The sequence below is a fragment of the Eleutherodactylus coqui genome, chromosome 1 (assembly GCF_035609145.1).
Source record: "Eleutherodactylus coqui strain aEleCoq1 chromosome 1, aEleCoq1.hap1, whole genome shotgun sequence".
Classification (NCBI taxonomy): domain Eukaryota; kingdom Metazoa; phylum Chordata; class Amphibia; order Anura; family Eleutherodactylidae; genus Eleutherodactylus; species Eleutherodactylus coqui.
The window spans coordinates 294,747,092-294,766,745 of record NC_089837.1 but is presented as its reverse complement, the minus strand read 5'-3'; the positions used below and the strand labels follow the sequence as shown (position 1 = coordinate 294,766,745).

General features: G+C 39.3%; 1 protein-coding gene across 2 annotated transcripts in view; it reads left to right on the top strand.

The window, feature by feature from the left end:
• LOC136572615 (receptor-type tyrosine-protein phosphatase U-like) overlaps positions 1-19,654 on the top strand; it is a 130,534-nt gene that overhangs the window by 87,196 nt on the left and 23,684 nt on the right. The window contains exons 11-20 of one of the 2 annotated variants that reach the window (XM_066573348.1): positions 1,603-1,705; positions 2,547-2,820; positions 2,961-2,997; positions 3,513-3,651; positions 3,819-3,848; positions 4,282-4,433; positions 7,144-7,334; positions 7,787-7,856; positions 7,941-8,017; positions 16,363-16,399. In XM_066573348.1, coding sequence (XP_066429445.1) covers positions 1,603-1,705; positions 2,547-2,820; positions 2,961-2,997; positions 3,513-3,651; positions 3,819-3,848; positions 4,282-4,433; positions 7,144-7,334; positions 7,787-7,856; positions 7,941-8,017; positions 16,363-16,399 — 1,110 coding nt within the window. The remainder of the gene's footprint in view (positions 1-1,602; positions 1,706-2,546; positions 2,821-2,960; positions 2,998-3,512; positions 3,652-3,818; positions 3,849-4,281; positions 4,434-7,143; positions 7,335-7,786; positions 7,857-7,940; positions 8,018-16,362; positions 16,400-19,654) is intronic. The other variant, XM_066573357.1, reaches the window with a different exon arrangement.

The window sequence follows — 19,654 nt, the reverse complement described above, 5'->3', positions numbered from 1 at the left end:
ACGAGTGAATTGTCAATTATTTTTCAATTGCTCCACATGTTTACACAGGACGATGATTTGGAGTTATTGTCTGAATGAACGTCCAGGTGATTATCACCCCATGTAAAAGGCTCTTGAAGGGGTTGTTCAAGACTTTTACTATTGATGACCTATCTCAGGATAGGTCAATAGTTGATTGGCTAGGACCAGCTGATCGACAGACCTGCTGTCAGTGTGGAGGGTGCTAGAAGTAGGTAGTGTGGTCCGTATTGCTGCGGCTCGGTTTCGTACTGCCAGCACAGCTGTTATTGAAATCGATGGGAGCTGTGCTAGTAGTACAAAACCGGGCCACTGCAATGTTAATAGCTTTATTTGCTTCCAGTGCTGTCCACACTGACAATAGGTTTGGCAATAAGCTGATTGGCAAGAATCCTGAGTGCGCAGACCCCACTGATCAACTATTGATGACCTATCATGAGGATTGTTCATCAATATTAAAGGTCCTGGACAATCCCTAAAATAATAGGGTCCTTGTAAGGGCACACCGTCTACTAAACAAGAAACATGGTAGCATTTAATAATTGTGATGGCATTTTCTATTTTGTATCTTGAACACAAAACATCAGACTATTAATATGGACACATTTAAAGGGGTGAAACTACATGGCCCAGAAAGTGCAATTGGGTTTAGGACTCAATGCTTCAAGGGGTTCAAATAACAGGGCAGCAGTATTCTAAAAGGACGCTGCAGAAATGTGATATTGTTCAATTATAGCTGCACTATAATCCAATAACTGAAGACATGTCTGGATTACTTTATACATTTAGTCTATATTGTATGTTTATCTTACACAGCACGAATGTATTATATGCAAGGACACTTGACAGTTAAGGCCCATTTACACACACAGATAATGTTTCAAAAGATTGAAAGATCAGCGATCGTTTTGCATGAAGTACTAATAGGCACAAATTGCTATTAGTACTTTATCAGTTTCATTTGCATGTAAATGAACTTCTGGGAGCTGCTGCAGAACTCAGCAGGAGGTCTGAGCTCTGTAATTAGCCCCATTGTTCAGCCATGGGCTGCTAAGAGAAAGCAATTTAGTCTCTAGCTCACCATGGAGAATTCAGCACCATGGACAGCAGACATTGCCTGCAGTCCTGTTAATCAGCTGTTCTGACAGAGTTGTTATCAGCTCTTTGCTGGGCAAAGCACAGCATGTGGTGCTACTTATCAGCTGTTCTGCCAGCAGGACTGACAGCTGAGACAAAGCAATCAGCTCTCCCCCTCACCCCACAGAACACAGCCTGTAGTACTGCTTATCAGCTGTTCTACTGCACAATGGTTTTCAAGCAGAACTGAAAACAGTCCTTTGACAGAAAACTGAAAGATAGGCACATTTAGACACAACAGACGGCTTTTGAGCAAATTTTGAGTGATAATCATTGTGTCTAAATGGGCCTTTAGGGTATAGCTCTTCTACCAGGTCACAGGAGCTTTGTCTTCCATCCAGCATTTTTATCAGTGATTCTACATGTAGTGGCATCACGGTTTTGCATTATAAAGATGTATCCCATCTTTTTACAAATGTTATAGTAGGTAAACCTTATATTCTCCAGCTCCTGCATTTGACTACAGAGACCTACCTGCTCCAATTGCCGAGACGGATCATACTATAACTGTTCTCTTAAGGCCTGCACAAGGAAGGGGATCCCCTGTGAGGTTAGTTTCCAGTTAAAATATGACTTTATAATGTGTATATACTTATTGTTACTATGCTAATGGAAAGAAACACTTGTGTCCCAGCAGGACTTTTTTTAAGGTGATATGTAAATCGTTACTTAGGGAATCCTAAAATGACTCCATTTTCCTGCTTCTCTGATGTTGTATTCACAAGAATGTTTCATAGATCATTCATGAAATAAATCTTTCTAAATCTGTTCTCACTAGTGTTTGTCTATTAAGTACATGAAATTGGGAGATATTTCCCACTGCAGCCATTCATATGTTTTCTAAAGGGTCTCTGATAAAGGACATCTGGAATCTGTTGACTGATGTGGGCAACGTAACCATTTCCTTAGTTTTTAAACTCATTTTTGTCATGTGTCTTTTTTTTGTTTTAATTTGCTTTGAATATCTAAATAATTTTTAAGCAGAGAGTTTGAACTTTAGGCTTGATTATTTATTTTGAGGCCACTATAAGCATTGGATAGATATTAGAGATGAGCGAGTATACTCGCTAAGGCACATTACTCGAGCGAGTAGTGCCTTAGCCGAGTATCTCCCCGCTCGCCTCTAAAGATTCAGGGGCCGCAGGGGGGCGAGGGAGAGCGGGGAGGAACGGAGGGGAGATCTCTCTCTCCCTCTCTCCCCCCGCTCCCTCCTGCTCCCCGCCGCAACTCACCTGTCACCTGCGGCGGCCCCCGACTCTTTAGAGGCGAGCGGGGAGATACTCGGCTAAGGCACTACTCGCTCGAGTAATGTGCCTTAGAGAGTATACTCGCTCATCTCTAATAGATATGTTTACCTTGTTATAAAAATGTAATATTTTTCCATATATCAGTTTTTACCAGGTACTGGTTGAAGGAGAAAGCTCCAGTCGAGTCAAACGTGAACTTGCAGTTCCTGGCTGTTTCCCCGGAGCAGGTGGTTATGAGGAAGCAGAAATGGAAGGAGCTGCCAGCTATGTAGGAGCAGAACTTCCACCAAGTGATTTGCCTCGAGATACACCTTTTATAGTTGGGGATAATCGCAGTTATGGAGGCTACTGGAATCCACCCTTGGATCCTCGAAAGGGCTATCTTATCTACCTGCAGGCAGCCAGCCACCATCGTGGGGTAAGATTTCTAGAAACCTGTGGGATGGATACAATCAGTTTTATGGTTTACGATGTACTAGGCATGCAATGGATAATCTAGGGATGGGTAAATGGCAGGGGGAAGGAGCTGCTGGTTATTGAAAACTCTTTTCTCCATAGGAAACACGGCTAAATTGTGTTAGGATTGCGAGGAAAGGTAAAAGCTTAAATAAGTCTGTGTCTTCTTTCATATAATTGAATTTCACACCATTCATTCATGCCGTCTTGTCTAATTCTATGTGCATATATTGCAATTTCTTCTACAATTATAAATTTTGTTCTGTCTTCTATCTATCTGCAGTGCTGTGACTTTATTAAGTTACCCCTAGTACTTTTCTGTTCTGTATCATTCCCACCCTTTTTACCTACAGTCTGCCAGTCAATTCTTAAATGGGGGAATTTAACATAATGGAGGGTGGTGGAGTCTTGCACTACACTCTATGTTCCTGTTGAGCTGCATGGTTAACTTGATAGGAATAAGCAGTACGGCGCCAGGGTCCGATCTTCACTGATGGCCCCAACCTCTCACCGTTCTGGTCTAGAGATACATTCAACTCATCCTAGGATGGGTTTCTCACAGACTGCATGGATGATGGTCATTTTGTTGAATTCTTAGACAATCCCTTTAATTACCCAAAAATGAGCCTTTTCTTTTTTTCCTTCTTTTTGAAGCACCCTGTAAGGATAGTCACAAGTTCTCTATGGCCCCTCAGCATTCAGAGGAGATGGGACTGGTACTAGGAATCTGCGCTGGCGGTCTGGTTGTGTTTATCATTCTGCTTGGTGCTGTCATTCTTATTGTCCGGAAGGGGTAAGCAACTGAGAACTCTCAATTAAAAGTTCAAAATGTCTGTTCATCCTTAGATGGGAAATTGTCAGTATTGTCAATATGTAATTTTTTTATAAAAAGATTTTTTTTCATCAGTTTTTGACTGTAAGTGTAGCTCACAGTTTCCTTCTTTTCTCTATGGCTGGCAGAAGAACACAGTTTTCTTATGCTTATTATCCGTGAGTATGACAATAAAACACTTATATACAGAGATTTTGTATTTTTCATTTTGACAAGAAGCTCATAAAATACACCCTAAATCTTACTTGCCCATCGGGATGGACAAATCCCACAAGCCAAGCAATCAGTAAATCTAGAAATTTGCTCCTGGGATTTTGACTTGTTTTCTTGGTAGGTTGCTAAAATATTCAGCTTGTTTCCTGGACTGGCCCATCTAGCTCCTGATGTTTGTGGTGTTTGTCCAACCCTGCTCACGTTTTAGTCTGTTATAATCAAATGTACTCTATACTTATAATATAATGTGTATTGGGCATGGCATATAGGCCAAACAATCTGAGTTATAGGGGTAAATGATTTTCAGTATATGGTTTTTTGAACTTCAGATTTAAGGGAAAATTTTAGTTGTAAATTTTGTCTATTTTTTCGTTTCAGCAAACCAATAAGTCTAGCTAAGTCTGCTTTGCCAGTGCGACATGAAAACAATTGCACAGGAGCCACTAGAGAACATACCAAGATCTTAGATCAACCCAAATTACTACAGGATGAAGCGGCTTTAACATTTTTGCACAATTATGGTTCTCGAGGTATGAACATGGTCCTTCCGTATACTCTGTAAAATAGAAACTACCCCTTTTCATAATAGTTCAGCTGCTGTTTGTTTTGAATGCAAGCGTTTTGTTGTAAATGTTGTAAATGTTTTGTCGTGTTCGTCAGTTATCCAAACTTTATATTTTCTTAAACTATCATTATTCCTGTATAGAATGTAAGTTTCAGAATCCAAACAATATGTTTCACAGAAAAGTTAGAGGGTAGCCAGACTTTGACTATGATGGAATATGTTAAGTGCCTTTTAAGTAGGGTTGCCAACCGACTGGAAATTCACAGACAGTCCGCAAAAACAGTTTTTTCTTTTTTCTGCTATCTGTACTGTTTGGCAGAACAAAGAACTCTCCGTGAATTTTTGCTTTTCTTTTCAAGTTTGCATTGCAGTAGCGCTGTGCAAACACAATGCTGCTAAATGGCAGTCGGCAAGGGGAAGGAAGAGGATGATATAAGAGTAGGAATTTCTGTTTAGTCAGTCCCAGCTCTCTTTGTTTGCCAACCCAAGTCCGCTATCTAAAAGGACAGGTGGGCTGCTCAGTCAGAGAGAGAGAAGGCTAGAGTCTGCACTGCCCCAAAGTACTAAAGAACAGAGTACAGAGACAGTAATATAAGTGTTTGTGATCACAGCTATAGAACTCACCTATTCCTCCCCCGTCAGTCTCCTAACCACATCTTCTCCTGGCTGAGCTTCTGCAGTGCCCAAGTCAGCTCATCGTGCTGACTGTCTTGTTATGAAGCTGGCATTCCTCACATTCCTTCCAGCCGGGTCAATGAAGGTCACATCCCTGTGCTGTAGTGTTCACTGGCTAGGAAGGAATTGTAATCTATTTCAGAGAAAGCATGCATGAGCAGTCTTTGAAGTAGAACGGCACTCCCCCTGCTGGATTGTGAACTGTGACGTAATGTACATTGGCTAGTGGGAAGAAGACTGTTAACCAATGTATGGAACCTCACAGGAAGCAGAAGAATTAGCCAGCTAGAGGTGACCACCCTGGACTGCAGGAGACAAGAGAAGATAGGGGAAGGGAAGATCTGGTAAGTAGACTGATGGGGGAGGAATAGGTAAGTATAGAATTTTATTTTTTTTAATGACAGAACGACTTTAATGTACCTGTAAAATGTATTTACAACGGTGGCCCAGTGCCCGGTCGCCGCAAACAGACCATCGCCATTGTTACTCTACAGGGTATTGTCCCACTACTGGCAGTAGTGCACTATCCGCACTGTCATTCTAGCTATCTGGAAAAGGCATCACTGAGCCTATAGGTATGAAAGGTGCCTGCTGACTCTCTGGAGACTGCGCAGCCAATCGGTACTCTACTGTGCATGGCTTCATGTAAATATACACATTATGTATATTATATTCATGTATGTATACTGAGTGTATATAAAATATATAGCAGCATGTATTACATTGGCTGTACGCATTCCAGTCAATCAGCATACTTGTATTTGTAAATTTTGAATCAACCTAAAGACGAATTTGGGTATTCTGACAAAGGGTGGGCTTTTTAAACTTTGTCTATCAAGTCTATAAATACTGTACATCCTTAATAAGGATTTCCATTTGAATTCCGTCTCTCTATTCTATTTCGGAGCAGAAAAATGGAATAAAACGTTTCAGTTTTTCCCCATTGAATTCATTGGATTTCCAAAAGCAAAATGGAATGTTTTCAGTTTGCTTCTGTTCTGTTATATTTTGGTTATGTTTAACAGAACAAATAATGCTGCTCTATTAAACAAAAGAGAAACATAAAGGAACACAAGCAAACTAAAAACATTCATTTTTTTAAATTTTAAACTACCGAAATCAATGGGGAAAAGTAGAAAGTTTAATTTACGGTACACAACCCTGAAAGACCATTTTTTTCTGTGAGATCTTGTTTTTGTAACTGTGATTTGGACCAATTAATCATCTTCTAGTCAAGTATATTCCTCTTTTATTAGGGACTGACACATGGACTGTTCCTCTTTTTTTAGGGTGTGACATGGCGGTGTGGTGTGTAGAGAGGGGCAGGACATATGTCCATAAAAATTTTCATCCATTCATAAATTTGGCTTGGTTGTCCAGAAAACATACTGAGGAAGTTGGCAGCGCTGCTTCTAAGGGGCTGTAAGGTGTCTTAGATGATCTTGTAGTTAGGTTAGATTTATTGGATCTTTATAGCCTGTATATAGTGTAAAGTGTTGAAGGTTTGAAAACAAAGTCTTCCGTTATTATTATGTATAAATGTATGGTATAAGTAGCAGTGTATAGATGACAATGATTAAAGAGACTCTGTCTCCTACTTTTAGCACTATGAGCTAAGCTTATAGGCTGAAAGTAGGTGACCCACTGAGTCCGGGGATGTAAGTGTTATACTTACCTCCAATGTTGTTCCCCCAGTTTCAGCCCTTGTTTCCCCCTCTGTGAGCACTGGAAGCTTCTGCTCAGTGTATTGAGTGGCGCTGCTAATTAGTCCGCCTATTATAAAATTAGAACAGGCGGACTATTTAGTGAGCTGTTCAATGCACTGAGCAATGGCTTTCAGCGCTCACAGAGGGTGAAACAACGGAGTAGGTAAGTATAGCACTTACATCCCCGTATTCAGCTAGTCACCTACATTCAGCCTATAAGCTTAGCTTATAGGGCTAAAAGTTTGTGACAGATTCCATTTAAACTGTTATTTAGTGGTTTTCACTTTTCCAAAGGCGAACCACGTGTTGGGTCTGTAACAGAATCAAGCAGCCTTCTGGGAGGATCTCCACGACGAAATAATGGTAGGAAAGGATCCCCTTACCATACAGGACAATTACACCCAGCAGTCCGTGTGGCAGATCTACTCCAACACATTAACCAGATGAAGGTGGCAGAGGGTTATGGTTTCAAACAGGAATATGAGGTAAAAGCTTTGTTCCTTGTTTTTTTATTGATCTACTGTACTGTAGGTTTATTTAACTCTTTTTTTGTTCTTTTAATGTTGCAATTACACTTTACCGAACGGCAGACATAGCATTATGTTTGCTTTCTATTTTCTATGCACTTTTTTATTGCTTGCTTTTTATTGTGCTTTGCACAGAGTGATGACGTTATCGAGATGATTATCCATGTAATTCACAGTATGAGATCATCTGCTTTTGTTATATTATGCTCAGTGGAATGTGCCTTGTATGTTTGTGCATGTAATAAGTGGATATTACCGATACTGAATAGCCTTAAAATGTGTATACAGTGATGTGTTTTCTTTATGTTTCAAAACTGCATTTGCAAAACATAATCTAAATAAGTTTGCGGGAGCCAAAACTTGCTCTCCTGCCGTCTTTGACTTCAAACTGTTTTTTTTTTCTGCATCAGAGTTTTTTCGATTGGGATGTGTCTAAGAAGAAGGACAAAAGCAAAGGAAGACCAGAGCCACCACCAAACTGTAAGCGACTCTTTGTGTCTTTGTTTACAAAGGACATACAATGTCTGAACGGACATGCGTTTGTTAAAGTTTTATTTCTTACAGATGAGCGGCACCGTGTAAGACTTCACCCTCTACAGGCAGAGTGCAGCTCAGAAGAAATCAATGCCAACTACATTGATGTGAGTATGGGACATACATGACATACTGTATCCTAACTTAAATATTATTAGTGATATAGTGTTAACATGCCAAAACAAGACGCCTCTAAATCAACACAATATACATATTATGGTGAACAAGCAACAAATATTGGGTCTAACATGTTGGCAAACCTTATAGCTGTTGCTCTATGATTTGTAACATATACTAGCTTATGTTTAATAAATGCCTCCCTGTTAGGGGACCGTAAATGGTAATGACCAAGTCAGTTGAACATATCAGCCGTATGAAATCTTTGTGAAGAACGGATGCAGAGATTTTATCAGATGCATTTCAAAGTGGCACTAAACATTTTTGTAAGTGAAAGTTAATTAAGCAGGAAATAATTATTTAAAGCAACAGGCTATCAATACTTATTAAGGTGTACTTAGAGCGGGTCCCCTAAAATCAGTAGTATTAACTGTATAAGCAGTTGAGTTCCTTCAGCTATAAAGTTCTCGTTGCCATATCTGTTTCTCACTAAAGGCCCTTTACACAGGCTGATGCTGAACAAGGGTTTGTATACGTTTTCGTTCTGATCATTGCCCTGTGTAAATATATCTGCAATCAGATGACAAATGAGTAATTGGACCAGTTATGTGGACATGAAAATCGCTTGTCAGGAGCACATCTGCTTAAGTAAACTGAGAATGTGCTGTCAACAAACATGAAAACAAACAGCCGCATGAATAATACCAAGTAGTAAACAATTGTTTGTGTAGTCATTCATCTGAGCAGTCTTCATCCTGTGTGTAATGCATTAGAAGAAGCATTGACACCGGAAAACCCCTTGAATGTTGGAGGACCCTGGCATTGGGGTTGCATTTGGGATGCACTGGGGGCTTTCCAACTGTTCCCTGATGGCCGATGTTGCAAGGAAAAAGTTGATAATGCGCAATCATTTGTTTTGCTTGGAGACTAGCGGCTGCTAGACATACCTGGCAGCAATTTCTTTCTCTACTCCAACAGAAATAAACATAGGTTGTACATTTATGTCAAGGCCAGACCACGGTAGATGTCAGCTGTTTTATACGTATGGACAATTTAAAAGTAGCTGAATAGTTTGTTTATAGCTTGATGGAAGAGGCCAATATGGTGGACTGTGTTTCTTAATTAAGAAAAATTTTCATTGGACAGTGGTGCTATATCATTCTTCCCTATCTATGTAAAGGACATCTATTGTAAGTTAAAATGTGCCCTCTAAAATATGAATTGGGTATGAGTCATGTTAGGCTTGCAATAGGGGCTTTGGAAGACTCTCAAGGTACCTTAGGCACCATGGAGTGAAACGGGGCACATATCATTGAATATCTGAAGCCAAAATGAACCAAAGCATTGGTTAAAAAAAACAGTGCATGTACCCATGTAATAGGAAGGCCACAGCCTTACTTAATGCTGGTCATAATGATGCCAAGAAGCAATTTAAGTAAGAGACTAATTTGTGTTTTAATGTATGTATGACATTCATCAAAAAGAAGTAAATTATCAGTGTTGATAAACACGTTCTTGTATCCCATTTCTCGCATAATTTATGGAGAATTGACAACCCTTGGTGTTTATATATCTCTGTGGACCAACACTTAGAGGTTTTCCAGGTCTTAAAAGTTGATGATCTATCCACAGGATAGGTCATTAATAGAGATGAGCGAGCACGCTCGGTTAAGGCAGTTACTCAAGCGAGCATCGCTCTTCTCGAGTAACTGCATACTTGTCCGAGCAGATTGGGGGGGGGGGGAGAGTGAGAGATCTCTCTCTCTCCCCCCCCCCCCCCCCCCCGCTACCCCACGCCGCCCCCCTGAATCTGCTTGGACGAGTATGCAGTTACTCGAGAAGAGCGATGCTCGCTTGAGTAACTGCCTTAACTGAGCGTGCTCGCTCATCTCTAGTTATTAATATCTGATCAGCGCTGTGCTAGGTTACTGTTTCCTGCTCTGTACAGGCTCACAGCTGCCTTGCCAATCAGTTAATCAAATAGGCTACCAAGTGGTGGATCCCACTGATCAGCTATTGATGACTTTTCCGGTGGATAGTTCCTCAGGTTTGTAAGACCTGGGAAACCCCTTTAATCATATAAAACTTTGTGTCTTTTTTAACTTTACTTATCCACTTACAACATTTTTATAACTTAATGTCATAGTAAGGGTGCTTTCACACTTGCGCTCGGGATTCTGTTTTCCCTTCGAAATTGGTAACATGCTATTGGTAATGTTTTTTGTATGGATACCTACATTATATAGTACAAAATGTAAGAATACCGGTAATTAAACATGTTCTTTATTATTAATATAGGTTAATATATGCTGGAATAATTGATGTTGCACAGAGCTCCCATATTGGCACATTGTAGAACACTTAGCCATGTCCAATAATTCTTCATGCTTGTACTCTGGGCCTTTTGGGCCAAAGGGCACTATGGCGCATTATGTCACTTTTATTGTAAAATTAACATTATTGTTTGCTGAAGTACAATAGTTGCAGCTGCTTTGTTAACACAGTCTGCCAGAATATTTAATTGAGAGTTTATTTTACATTTTTTGTGGCACTTTGGAATTCTGTACTTTGAGCGCAGATGTAATGTAATTTGAATGTTTTTTAATGTACCTACATCTAAGCCAAAATGGCACAATATATAATAGTCTCAAAAAGCCAAAAGTGGAATGTGTTGTGTGTCAAATGGAATGAATGTTATTTGTATACATAATAATAACAGTTCTTTCCAGAATATGTAATAAAAGACTTTAGCTAATGAGTTGGCTCAGAAGTTAAGAGCACTGTTTATAAAACTGTGAAGTCACGTCTGTCACTGAAGATTCTGTCTTCAGTCCCAGTGTTTTGTAGAGTGAAACACTCTGTATATCTCTGACCTTGGTTCCAAATGTTCGATTGTGAGCTTTATTGCTAATTTACTAGTTACTGAAACACCCTGTGGGTACTGCTGCTGTGGATAGGTTAGAGTCACATGTGCAGTTTTTGGTGCAAAAACAGTGGTGATACAAGAAATAGGAATATACATTTTTCTTTTAAATATCTCAGTTTTGTATCCACACCTGGCTTTGATGGAAAAAAAAGTGCATTAAAAATTGCATAAAAAACTGTATATGTGAATAAACCAAAATGTGTTATAACGGGTAATAAAATGGATAAAATAACAGTTACCACTTATAATATGGTGGTTATGATAAATGATGGTTATGGTGTACATGTTTATTTTCCTTTCCTAATTTAAGACTCAGGTATGAAGCTAGGGCTACATGTGGACTTTGGCTTTAACATACATTATCTGACCAAAGATCTTACTATTGCCTATTCTGCATTACTTTCAATGGGAGTTTCAAGTCCTTATGTGGAAAAGCGTAACATGAAACTTCTCAATGTGGATTTTGCGCCATTTGTACACGGAATACACAGCAGGAAATCTGAGTGTGGTTTCAACTATTGAAGAGGGCTAAATCTATGTACAGCTCTGCGGCCACACATTTGCGTAACTGTAGCAGAAACCTACAGCTCAGCTGCAGATTTTAGCCTTGGTTTCAGTGGCAGAATCTACATGGGAAAATCCACGTCGGATTCTGCTGTCTGAAACATACCATTACACTTTAAAAATGGCCATGTTGTAGTAAATTAAATGCGAAACCTCTTGCCAAAATATGTGGACTTCTTTTTCATTTGCTTACCATGATAGCACTTTGTGGTACCGATATGTTAATGAACCAAAATACTTTTTTTATTTACAGAGTTATCAATATTTTCCTGTTTTGTGGTGGTTATTTTTGCAAGACTGACAACAGGTTGCTTATCACCTTTAAATTAGCTTTTCAGCAAGTGATACACAACTGTTACATAGTTATTGATATGAGATACAGACAAATTAAAAGTTGGTTATCAGTTGGAAGGCTAATTAAAAAATGACAGTATTTGAACCTGTTGCCTTGATGTATGCCAAGGGCCTTGTGTAGTTTATTAACTAAAGTACTGGGGGGCTTGAAGAAGTTATGCAGACATACACAATTTAAAAGCAATGGTGCGAACACTGTATAGTGATACAGAATGGTTCAGGATTGGCAAGGGTGTGAGACAGGGCTGCATATTGTCCCCATTTCTCTTCAACTTTTATGCTGAGGTGATCATGAGGAAATTAGACCTGGACTCGCCCAACATTGGAGTGAAGATCGGAAGAAGAACCATCAACAACTTGAGCTATGTGAAAGATGCGGAGAGGGGGACCTGATAAACATGATTTTGAAACTTAAGTAAGAAAGGGAAAAAATTGGGCTGCATCTTAATATAAAGGAAAGAAAGATCACGACAACAGCAGCTAATGGAAAATTGAAGTGAAAAATTAACAACGAAGAAATCAGTTTAGGAATTCATCTTTCTTGGATCAAAAATTAACTGCGATGGTGAATCCACCCCAGAAATCAAACATAGACATTGGGCCGCTCTGCAATGGTTAGCATTAATAAGATCTGGAAGAGCGAAGATATTACGCTAACTACCAAAAGCACACTAGTTAGAGCCATCGTCTTTCCTATGATGATGTATGGAACCGAGAGTTGGACACTAAGAAATTCCAACAGAAATGTGGGACTGGTGGAAATTATTAAGAATACCATGGACAGCCAGGGTAACAAACAGAGAAGTGTTGGATTGCATAAAACCAGGAACATTACTGGAAGCTAAAGTCACTAGACTGCGACTGAGTTACCTTGGCCACGTCATGTTTGCAAACTTGATAGAGAAGTCAATAATGTTGGGACTGACCCGTGAAACCAAAAGAAAGGGCCGGCAAAGAATACGCTGGCTCGACACCATCAAAATGGATTCCAGTATATGCATCAAGCAGGTATAAGAAACAGAGTTTGACAGAGAAACATGGAGAATGTTCGTCTATAAAGTCGCTGAGAGTCGGACACGATTGATGGATAGATTGAATCATACACAACTCCTTTCGAAATACAGGATGAACATCTTATCATTCTGGGTTTCACCTTTGCCATCTCTGCCAAACAGCTGTTTTTGCGAAGGAAAGCTTGGCCTGCCAAACATTTCTACTGCAATGCAGGGAAATTCTGTAGGGAAATGTAGAATTACAGGGTGTCCTTTAAGACAAAGAAGGAACAAGGTCCATCACAAGGGAAACTAGTCTTATAGAGCATCTCTCTGTTCTGTGTCATGGGTGGGGGTCCCAAGCATTAGATCCCTGTTTTATGATATTTATATTACCTATAGGGCATATGAACAGGACTTGCCTTCTTGGCTCAACCCATCAAGTATTTTCAGTACTGTTACGTCAAGGTGATCACCACAGCAACACCTAAGATTGGAAACAAAATGTTCAATACACATTTGTCTGCAACATGATTGCTGGGATTAGCATCACTGGGAGACAGCAAGGGACCTAGTGAAGGTCTCTTGTAAAGGCCTGTTAGGGCATACCAATGGTATGCCATAAAAATTACCTGTGCATATTTTTATGCATTGGCAGAATACTTTATCTCTTAATACATGCACTACATAAACCATCCTACTAAAAGTAATTGGATACCTTAGCAAGAATCCAAAGTTGTATTTATTAACGCACTTTATGACCTATTTACTACACACGTCTGATTCACTTCAGCTAGTATTCCTCTCCATTCATCCTGCAAACATCTGGTGAGTTCTCTCAAAGAAGATACACGTTGTTCATGTCTTATGACCCAACATTGCAGTTTGTCCCAAAGATGTTCAGTGGGGTTCCGGTTGGGTCTCTGTGCAGATCAGTTCAATCGTGGAACATCCGTATTCTCAAACCAATGTAAAACTGCATTGGATTTGTGACAACGTGTGTTGGGTTGTTGGAAGTATTGCCACATTGTCAGCAGCACATTATTGTCTAGAATGTCAAGGCAGACCTCTGTGTTCATGATTCTTGTCACTACAACCAACAAACCGAAACTATGCCATGTAAAACATTCATGAATGATAATGGGAATCTCTTTCATACTTAAATATTGGAATAGCCAGGCAAGAGGCGTTCCCCAGGCATCCTACATAGGCAGGTATGTCCATTTGATCTAAAGATGGAATGTTCTTCCATTTCTCAACTGTCCAGTGGCGACCCTCCTACTACCACTGTCGACAGGCCAGTGCATCTTCTTTGGGAGAACTCACCAGATGTTTGCAGGATGAGTGGAGGGAAATACCAACTGAAGTGTATCAGACATTATTAGAAAGTATGCCATGGATATCGTATCTTATGTCATTAGGGCCAAAGGCGGTCCCACTAAGAATTAACATGTGTAAATAAATACTAATTTTAATTCTTGCTAAGGTAAATTACTTTTGGCAGGTTAGTGTATATACACTTATTTTATGTCTGTGGTAAACAATATAAACAAAATGCAGAATAGACTTCTTTTTTTTTCTTTTATAGGATTTAAATACTAATGTATACATACCCCAAAATAGTATGTGTAGAAACTACTACTCAACATACAAAAAAAACAAGACATCTAAAAACCCAACAAACTGAAAAATGTTATGTGTTACAGAAGCCCAAAATAGCTTGGTTTTTGATGAGTTAAAAAAATAGAAAACTGCTGATCTATTAATCCCTAGGCCTCATTCACACTTCAGTATTTGATCGAGATTTTTCATCTGTTGTTTCAATCCAGAAACAGAAGTGGAGTGCAAGCACAGAAAAAATATGAAGAAATATAAAGGGGATTAGTTGTTCTTCTGTTCTTTTTTGAATCTATTCCTCAACTTGATGTTAAAGAAAAAAAAAATGATGAAATATACTGATCCAATACTAAAGTGTAGACGAGGACCAACTCCACACCTGAGAAAGGCTCACACAAAGAGCCAAAACAACACAGACCACAATATGAGATAAATTATACAATTCTGGGGGGATCTATTGACTTTATTATTATTAAAAGTAAGGCTTTGACAACATTCTTACATTTTTATGCTTCACATTAGTGAGATATGACTTTCCTGTTACTATTTACTGTATTGTAAAATGGTCTTTGGAGTTTTCCTACTATAGACATTTATGGCATAATGATCAGACATGCTTTAAATGTCTGATCAGTCGGGGTCCGACGTCTGTGTTATTCCCAAGAACAGGGGTACCTAGTTCTACTAATGAATTAGATATGTAGACAGAAGAACATGTCACTGCAGACCCCCACTGATCGGACATTTATGGTATATCCAGTGTGTATGCCATAAATGCCTTTGAGGTAAAACCACTTCAATTTCTTAGTAGTACTATGCTGCCTGTCTTTTTGTTTCTGCTAATACATCTTTATCCTTTCTTTTCTCTGCTGCCTTCTCTCTATCTTCTGCATTTTGTTTTTTCACCCTATCCAATCTCTTACATTACTGGTCTCATACTGATATGTTCCACCCACTTATAACTTCTTTTGTTTTCCTGGTCAATATAATTTTTTATCCCTTTCTCATTGATATATTTATCTCTGCTCCCCTTCCAAACGTTCCAATATTTTTCCCTTCATTTATCCCTTTGTTTCTTGTCTCCTCTTTCCACTTTTTCCTCCTTGATGTTTGTGCCCCTTTTCACTGTCTTTCTGTCTTTGGGATCACCGGTAGATCCGGATAAACAGAGAAGTGAGTATCAAGCTTGTGATCCTATTCTCCATCTCCCATAACCAGGTGCTTTATTGCCCTGGGATGAACAGTAGATGATTACATTTCTTATATTTGCCAGTTAGCATCTTCTCTTTCCAGAAATGTATATATTCTAATATGATTTAATAAGAAGCAGCTTCCCAAAAATCTTGGAACTTCTCAGCCTACTTTCCTCTTTGGTCACCTTCTGTCTCCTTTCTTATGGCCCACTGTATATTATGTTCCTCATGCATCCTTATCCTTACCCGTTCTTCCACACCAATTTTCCCCTTTTTTTCCCTTCTAATCTTGCTCTGTACATCATATTTGGTCACTCTTCCATAAAAATACATGTTTCTACTGAGGACTAGTAATCTAAGATTACAAAGTCATGGTCCTTCAAGTAGGTTTCAAATCTCCTACTTTCACCATAGCTTTTAATTTTACTTTTACAATATCATTTTTTTCAACCATAATTTTCTCACTTCTTCCATCCTTTTCTTCAGTTTTGTTTCCGGAATGTGGTTATGTCCTTTCAAAGGTTGATGGTTTGAGGTTAACTAATGCACACATCATTTGTCTGTCTTCCCTAATCCTATGTCCCTTCTCCTCCTTGTGGATTACAGTGCTTGTCAAAATGCATGATGGGAATGTTAGACATAAGGTATTTACCTAGTAACACATTTACATTTTTTCTTTTCATATGTAGGGTTATCACAGATCGAACCACTTCATCGCTACGCAAGGTGAGTAGGTCACTAACAGCACGTATCACTATCAATTCATTCTGTAATTTACTTAATGGTAAAGAAAAAAAAGAAATCTGCCTTATTAAGGCTAGGTTCACGTGAAACTATTCTTGTTTTTTTGTCTTTTGTGTAAGTCAGCTGTTTGGGCAACTGCTACTAGCCAGATCAGTTGGATTACTGTACTTACAATACTTTCAAATGTTTGTGATTTCCTTAAAGATCCTAACTGAAATTATCCAAATGTTGAATAAGAATGCTCATAGAAATTATTAGGACCTAGTTAAAGAATCCATTCAGGTTTGGCAGGCCCACTGGAATCCAAAAAGAACCAAAGTGAACCCCTTTCAGAGTTAACTTTGGAGTTGGTCACTTGCTAAGTTCTTTCTGCCATGGGTTAGTGTCTGAATTAGTTATTTGTTGCTAACTAATAACTTATTTGATATGCTCTGTGTGTACAATAGAGTAGCAAAAATTACAATTCAATGAAGCTGAACATGTACATTCTGCTCATGGTATACCTTGGAGGATCGCCTAAAATAATGTTTTTTGGTAGGGCCTAATGAAACTCAGTTGGGACATTGGATCCAGTCCTTTGTATTTTTTGCCTTCATAAAAAACAGCTAAACGTTAGTTTGAATCTAGTCTTAGAGGCTCAGAAGTAATTTTAGTATTGTACATTCAGTGATGTGGTTTGCAGCTCCACTGATGTGTCCCTTGACATTTGAGAAGATGAGATTTTCGTGAATTACCAATTGCAGCAAAAATAAAGAAACACCTAGCTGAAGTTTAAATATATCCCAATTATAAAAAAAAGCTATCAAAAACAAAACAGTAAAAAATGTGAAAAATTGAAAATATTTAATGTATCTGCATAAAGTCCATACATTAGTTATCTGTGGACAATTTAGCCACATTTATAATCACTCCATGCCATTTAATACCTAAATAATATATCACTGTACCCCCAATTTGTTGACTGACTGACTCAGGTCAAGAGATGGCCACCAGGTTCCTTGATATAGCAGACAGTGGCCTGTTAATGACACCATGATAGATTTAAGAGCTGAATCTCCCTATGATGTGTTAGAAGATGGAGGATTACTCTTTAGGCTGGGTCCACACGGGGCGGATTTCCGACGGAAATCTCGCGGTTTGGCCGCAGCAAAAAAACGTGAGATTTCCGCCAGGAGAACTGCAGCTTCAAAACCCGTGGCGGTTTTGAAGCGGCCCGGCCGCTCGCTCTTTCGCTGCGGCGGGCGCTCGCATAGAGGAGAGTGCAGCTGCAGCGGAAAAAAAATGAACATGCTGCGGTCGGCAAATCCGCGCCGCAGCGGCGGCTTCTGCTGGCTTAGCCGCAGCGGATTTGCCGTCCTGTGTGGACGAGATTTCTGAGAAATCTCGTCCACATGGCTGGCTAATCCCGGGATTAGCGGCTGCATGCGGATTTGCCGCAGCGAAATTCCACACGGAATTTCCGTGGCAAATCCGCCCCGTGTGAACCCAGCCTTAATGTTACCTACCAGAATCTGCTAAGCTTATTCATTACTAGTTTTCATCATGCAGTCCCCAATCTTATATGAATAAAAATTCTGTACATGTAATCTAATAAGCAAATTAATTAATACATTAATATCTTATTTAGCTGCTGTCCCTGTCAGTAGGCACTACGGACCTCATACTAATGGCAATTCAAAATTCTGCTGTGACCAGAGCAAATATTAAAATGTATTCTCTTCTTTATTGTAACTGGCAAATCAATTTTTGAATATGGTAATAGCGAAAAAAAAAGATTAGTTATGCATACTTAATTGAGTCTATATAAGCAGAATTGTTTGTGAAAATTATGTTTTTTTCTGAACTACATCATTTTACTAAATTGCAGGTTATGTCTTGCAGGTTACATAGACATTGTCATATAGTCTGTGTGTATGTACAATCATCTGTGCGCACGTACCCTAAACATGTACAAAATCTGTGTAGAATCTCCAATTAAAAACTGTTTTAGGGACAACTGCAAGAGGAACTGGTATACTAACATTAGTAAAGGACCATTTAGACCTAACGATTATCACTCAAAAGATGTCTTTTGAGCGATAATCGTTGTGTCATTTACAGCACAAGGTGATCGCTCAAACATTGAGCGATCACCTTGCGCTCCGAGCAGGGGATGCAGAAGACAAGCGGAGCCACTTGGCTTCTGCATCCAGCTGTTCTCTGCTCGGAGTGCCCGGCTGTATAATAGCCGAGTGCTCTGAGTGGGGTCTGGAGAACAGAGCTGTATCGCTTTGTTCTTCATACCCCGCCTGTCATCAGGGAGCGGGATACAGCTGAAACAATAGTATAAGCTGTATCCTGCTGTGAATCCCTGATAAGGCTGATCGTTGTCAACGATGAGCGTCAGTTTAATCACGATGTCAGTGCAGTTAGACAGAACAATTATCGCTCAAAAGACTGCTTTTGAGCGAAGTTTGAGCGATAATCGTTGTGTCTAAATGGGCCTTAAGAAACAGCCTGGTTCAATGTAGACAATACAAACAAAATGCTACTTTAAAATTGATTGGATTGCACAATAAAAATGAAAATGACATCACTTTTCCACATATGGTTAACTAGCATGAAAACTGCCCCCTTCTGGGAGGAGGTTCAGAGAGAGTAAGAATATACAGTACCGTATGTCATAAAGAAATGTCACTGCATACAAGTAGCCAAGCTACTTTTCCTATTAAAGTGGAGGCACACTGGACTGCTGTCAACTTCACCAAGAGAAAGTATGCTAATTGTTTCACTTTGAGAAACTTTATAGCTGGAAGTCTCATAATTGGATTCACTACAATTGTTTCTAGGGCTTTTTCTTCTTAAATGAATGTTTGGAATGTCAATGATGTTGATTTGATTCGCCAATTGACTGCTGGTCTGCGCAAACAGCATAGGCGCACTGTGATAATGGGGTAGTGTGCTGTGCTAGTTAGTTTAAGCAAGAAAGCGTCTGTACTCCCAACAGTGATGCTTACTCTTGCCAGACCTGAATTTTGACTTAAATTATATGTTGCACCCTGATACTGTCTATATGCTCTAATATTTAGCATTCTGTGCTTCCTCATATGGTATGGCAATGTCACCTTTATATCCATCCTTTATTGTATTTTTTGACGTTTAATCAGTTTTTAATTGACTGCCATGGTTGATACTCCCTTTGTAACAACAGTACCCTGTGTGCCCTCCACTCTTTAGACCATTATTTGTTCTCTGCTC